The sequence below is a fragment of the Protomyctophum parallelum genome, assembly GCF_964188405.1.
Source record: "Protomyctophum parallelum genome assembly, chromosome: 14".
Classification (NCBI taxonomy): domain Eukaryota; kingdom Metazoa; phylum Chordata; class Actinopteri; order Myctophiformes; family Myctophidae; genus Protomyctophum; species Protomyctophum parallelum.
In genome coordinates, this window is record NC_139709.1 from 22,471,696 (window position 1) to 22,477,881 (window position 6,186).

A 6,186-nucleotide genomic window follows, 5' to 3' on the forward strand; every position below is an offset into this window, starting at 1 on the left:
GAGGCTCATCTGCTCAAGCTGCCCCATCCAAAAAACACTTCAAGTTCCCCATTGTGCGTCGCAGCTATAGATTATGCTACAGCGATGGACAGAAGCAACCACTCTCCTCATCACCAAAGACCATGGCCTGGTCTGAAGAGTTCTCCTGAAGCCTCCAGACCAAGACCTTTGGGAGTCCTCAACAATAAGCCTTCTATGGTGTGGTGAAACTGACAGCATGGTCCTCCCCCTCCAGCCCATTAAAGCTCTTCCTGGATAAACAAGGGGAAGGTTCTTTATGGAGATGGAGAGGGCCACAAAGAGAGGAGCCATTGAGCCACTCAGGGGCTAGCCTTTGTTTTTGTGTTTCTGGGGCCCTTCTCAAAAGCTGCCCTGATAACGGCGCGTCTATTTTGTCTTTCTAGCGATCCCTCGCTGGCAGTCTGCTCTCTTTTTGGCCAAAACAGAGATGTAAAGTTAATTGACTGTATCGTTTGCACACGGCAAGGAGTATTCAGTAAGCTGTTTGTTACTGCGTATGTGTCAAACATTAATTTGAAAAGCATTTGTAACATTAATACAACTAATGTCTGTCATTTCCAGCCGACCCTGATGATGCCTTATGCCGAAACATGTAGGTCAACAGCGTTTTTTAACCCTTACTTTTTAATGGAATAAAGGATTTTATACTTGAACTGAACAGAGTTGCCTATGACCTTCTTTAAGTTCGCCACCATAATTTTTTTCCGCTGTGATTTTTACAAAGGTATTGAAATTTAAAAGAACTCTTGTCCTGAAACTAAAAAACTCTCTCCAAAGACCACCTGTTTACAGTTTTCAATATTTAAGGACCCACAAAGCGCTTCTACTTTACATAGGTTGATGCTAGTAGTGATGTTTTGTTCAGTTCTCTACTTTTAGTAGGCCTAACAAGATTTGAAAGACCGGTTTCTAATCCAATGAACGAATCCCTAAAATCCCTAAAATCGCATGAATAACAAATCAGCAATAACAAACTGGCCATGGATGGTGGTGTTTGCCTGTGGAGGCATCGGCATTTGATGCTGTCAAAGGAAGGCCCCATGCTATTGCTATGTGGAGATGGGTTGCAAGGTTTGTTGATGGTTTGCCAGATTTAGGGCTCCATGCTGTTGGAGCTGCTCTGTCCTGTGAGTCTGAATAAGAGGGCACCTGTGACCTCTGATCCAGCTTTCCCTGTGGCCTGCTGTGTGAGCACCATGTTTTGGACACACGCTGGGGCTCTAAGGCCTTTAACTGTCCGCTAAAAGTGGGCAACGGTGTGGCTTGTGGTGCGTCTACACTACACTCCCAGCCGAATGCTGCTGTTAAGCCTATATGAGATCCCATGTGCAAACACACACTTCCTGTGTGAAAATAATAAAGTGGATGCAAATCCCTTTTAATTAGATTTCCAGTTAGCTTTGCGATGCTTGAGGAAAGGATTAGATCTTTTACATTTTAAAATGCGTATTTAAAGCTGGGGAAATCCATGCAATGAAATAAGGTTACTTTGCAGACTGCACGTATAGGCCTAATGGCCTATCTATCACAGACAAAGGTACTAGGTAGTGGAGGTGTCGTCTTAAGTTCCAATCTTCCTATTGTCCTTTCCTTAAGTTCACTATCACACCCTGTGACGTTTTTATAGACGAAATTTCATATACAATACGTGAACATATATTTGTCAAAAGGATAAAACGAAAAAAAGAAAAACTTGTGAATTTATTTCCATTGTTGTGTGCTCATAATATCAGCAGAATTTCTCATCAAGGAAAGCAAACAGGTTTGCACGTGTGGGACAGACCTGGCCCACCTCCCTTGCTGGGCTGGCTGCATGTTGCGCTCATATAGTGCTCTCGTGCGACCTCTCATGTTCCTTACCTCATATAAGAGTTATTTATTACCAGTGAGAAAACAGCTTTCGCTGTTGCCGTTTAGTCACTTGCCTATGAGAGACACTGTGGTGCATTCACAGCACCTTTACACAGGTGTGGCGACACTACGGGGATGCACTTGGGTTTTGGGTTGACAAAAAGTGACACTGGGTCCAAAGTAGTATCAAACATATCAGAAATATTTTATTAACAACATAATGAAGATATTTAAGAGCTTTTCAATCATTTCTATACAGCAATACTTACAGTTTGTCACTGCAGGTATCCTTAAAAACAAAAGCAATTGCATGTAAACATAACCAGAGGCCTACAGAAAATATACAAAAATAATACTCTTTTTGTTTACTTGTCCTTTTCCGCCTAAACCTGTTGATTCCCTATAGTACTACCACGGTCTCCACACTGAATCTGAGATGACTGGAGGAGGCACAACAGGTGACATGGCCGACACCAATGCAGGATGACAGTTTTGAAAGCTCAGGGGCGCAAGTGCCGTGCTGGGAATGACGAATGCAAATTGTCCTTCGGTGGTTGGTACAACCTGGAGTCCACCATACAGCTTGACAGCTTCCGGAGAGATGTTCATTACAGGACCACTTTTACAAGGAATTCTGGCCTGTCCGGGTCCAGGTGGCGATGGGTGTGACGTGTATATGGTCACCTGTCGCTGAGCCGTGAAGTTCACAACATTGATTTGTGACACGCAGGTGGCCAGGTGGCCAAGGAGCCGGGTTCTTATATCTGCGTTCACCCCCTCACACGTGGACAGAAAGCGGGTGACTTCTCCGACACACTCGCTGAACCCTGCTCTGTATTTGCCCATGGCGCCTGGATTCGTGTTTACAGCTGTTGAAAAAAGCGGAACAGATTCCATTATGGTATTGTGTGTCATGATGACATCCATTCAAAATAGTTACATCCATCCATTCAAAATAGTTGTTTAGTAAGGAGGTCTGTGTAATCAATTTTGAGGGGCAACATAGTCTAGGTCACTGGTTCTCAAAGTGGGGTCCAGAGATCCCCAGGGGTCCTGCAAAATTAGGAATAGTTTACACTTAAGCCCGTTTTACTATTCAGCTACCGGTATTCAAAATTACATTGTGAGCTTGTCCCAAATGGGAAAATCTTGTCTTCTGGTCTGTGGCCAAATTCATAATGTTGGGTATATAGGTTTAGTATAGAGAATGTCCTGTAGGAACATGGTGCATGCTAAAGTTGAAGCTTTAACATGTTTAACATGTAATTGATTTCTCCATTGCGCAAACTTGTTGCTTGTCAAAAGGAATAGCCTATACATATATTGTTGTACGATGTGTGCGGATTTGATTTATTTATTTATTTTTATGATCAACACTTATTGAGTTTTACAAATAAACATGTAATTATTCACAATGAGTAAGATATTTTTGACCTGTGGCTGTGACACCGTCATGCATACAATGAAGCATAAATCAGGCTTAGCTTAGCTACAGTATATATATATATATATATATATATATATATATATATATATATATATATATATAATTATGTTATTATTATTATTTTAATCATGCGATGTGTGTGTATTCAGTTAGCTACACAGTAGGCCTACATACCAGTCATTTGGAGTCGCTGCAGGTTCCTGAGGTGCTTAACTGTCATCTCCAGGATGTCTGCTTTCTCCAGTTTGGAATGTCTTGAGCTCTATAGTTAAGAAAATATGATGTAGTTCCTAAATTAGATGACACACTGTTTGATAAAAAAAATGATCACATCTATAGTTAAGAAAATATGATGTAGTTCCTAAATTAGATGACACACTGTTTGATAAAAAAAATGATCACATCTATAGTTAAGAAAATATGATGTAGTTCCTAAATTAGATGACACACTGTTTGATAAAAAAAATGATCACATCTATAGTTAAGAAAATATGATGTAGTTCCTAAATTAGATGACACACTGTTTGATAAAAAAAAATGATCACATCTATAGTTAAGAAAATATGATGTAGTTCCTAAATTAGATGACACACTGTTTGATAAAAAAAATGATCACATCTCTAGTTAAGAAAATATGATTTAGTTCCTAAATTAGATGACACACTGTTTGATAAACAAATTATCACATCTCTAGTTAAGAAAATATGATTTAGTTCCAAATTATCACATCTCTAGTTAAGAAAATATGATTTAGTTCCTAAATTAGATGACACACTGTTTGATAAACAAATTATCACACCTCTAGAGTTAAGAAAATATGATTTAGTTCCTAAATTAGATGACACACTGTTTGATAAACAAATTATCACACCTCTAGAGTTAAGAAAATATGATTTAGTTCCTAAATTAGATGACACACTGTTTGATAAACAAATTATCACATCTCTAGTTAATAAAATATGATTTAGTTCCTAAATTAGACACTGTTTGATAAACAAATTATCACATATACTCATAAGATCAGCAATAACATGATAACATGAGACATTTTGAACTTTAAAAGGTTCCTTAATAATAATAATAAAATAATTCCATGAATTCAATGGAATTTTGGCCATATTACTCACGTCTTTCTTAAGTGCATCCAGGATGAGTGTCTTTAGCTGGCCCAGGCTCTCATTGATGCGCGCACGTCTCCTTTTTTCCATAATTGGTTTGGAAGACTTTAAAGAGAGAAAACAAGTCCTTAAAGATCGGAGGTTTTCACATTTAATTTAAATAACAACGGAAAGACAGCTGTAATAGACTGTTTGTATGATGTTATTATAGGCTATTAGAAATATACCTTTCTATTCTCAGATGTAGTCCTGGCTTTCTCGGGTGTTGAGTCGAGACTGGCCGGAGTGGCAGCGACGGAAGATGGGGACGTCCTTTCAAAAGTATCGGCCGGCATCTTCCAAGTTTAAGCCGAAAGAATATCGGGTGCGTGACAAAAAAATGTTGCCAATAATTATTTCAGATAGCAGTGCAGGCTATCTCCTGTAAAGTTTTGAACCACTCAAAAAAGAACAAAAACAGACACCCAGAAGTAACCATGTGCGCAAAAATACTCCTTTCAAAGTTTATAGTAGGCTGATCTGTCAGTAAGTAGACTCAACTACGCAAATTCACCTCCGGTCTTATTTATAGAGGCTGTGCCCCGCACGCGAATGGCTCGTGTGGACACTCTCTATGTAACTTTCTACCAATGGGGCGGCGGCACCACGCTACTGCTGCTGCTGATGGTGGGGGCATTTTATCCAAGTGTCAGGGAATAAAGAACCTAAATATAGGATAATAATGCAAACACAATACGGGCATACACAGACACTACTATGTTGGTTATAGCCTACACATCACTAAATAAAATAGAATCGTGAAATTCCAACAGTTCTGTGTTTTAGGAAATGTTTATTCAGGGAATTTAGGCTACACATGAAAAACATAAATCAATATCAATCGAGTGTTATTTATTGGATTATCAAACCCAAGCACAAAATAACAGAAAACAAGAAACAAGAAAAATAATAAAAACAGATTATTAACAAATTATAGATTGATCAGTGGTTTTCAAAGTGGGGTCCGGGGACCCCCAGGGGTCCTTGAGGGGGTTCCAGGCAGGGGGTCCCTGACTAAATAGTAGACTATAGCATTAAAATCTGTTCAACCACTTTAAACATATATGCTACTATACAAAGTGTACATAGGCTATTTGAAAATAATCAATCTACAACCTCACAGCAATGTGACATTTGTTAGCTTGTAGATTGGCTATAAAAAATAGACACATCTTGTACAGGGGTCCCAAAACATTTTCAAATGGGGGTCTGTGGCCAAATACATATTAATCTGGGGGTCCTTGACGCTTGACACGGTAACAGGTACCGTCGCCCATAATCCATCTCACCCTCCTTCCCTCGTTTTTTCCTTGACATGAAAAGGTTTGAGAACCGCTGCACTAGATTTTTACATTAACAGAACAGTTAACTTGTGTGGATTCTTCTTTATTCTTATTCTTGAGCCAAACACAGCCTCCGATCTATTTAATAACAATAACAACACAACAGTGTCAACATAGAAATCCTTAAAAGACCATGATTTATAATTAAATATATCCAAATTCACTTTCATAATAAATAAATAAAAAGATATCAGGAGCACAGGAGTCCTGCTGATATCTTGACTATACGGCATTATTTTTTACTCCACTCATCTCCCTTCCAGCCACAGTGTCCAATCAGATCCTCTCTACTAAATGTATTGAATCTCTCCGGGTGATGACTCTGAGGAAACCAGATGAATCATGCCAGTGCAAAAATAATACAAGA

General features: G+C 39.0%; 1 protein-coding gene across 1 annotated transcript; it reads right to left on the reverse strand.

The window, feature by feature from the left end:
- Positions 1–2,280: 2,280 nt before the first annotated feature.
- Positions 2,281–4,772, reverse strand: LOC310871184 (transcription factor HES-1-B-like; the record flags this gene model as incomplete). Its single annotated transcript, XM_083782673.1, has 4 exons — positions 2,281–2,741; positions 3,494–3,581; positions 4,447–4,542; positions 4,665–4,772. 4 exons carry the CDS (start codon positions 4,770–4,772, stop codon positions 2,281–2,283), a joined length of 753 nt encoding a protein of 250 aa, XP_083638799.1.
- Positions 4,773–6,186: the final 1,414 nt, after the last annotated feature.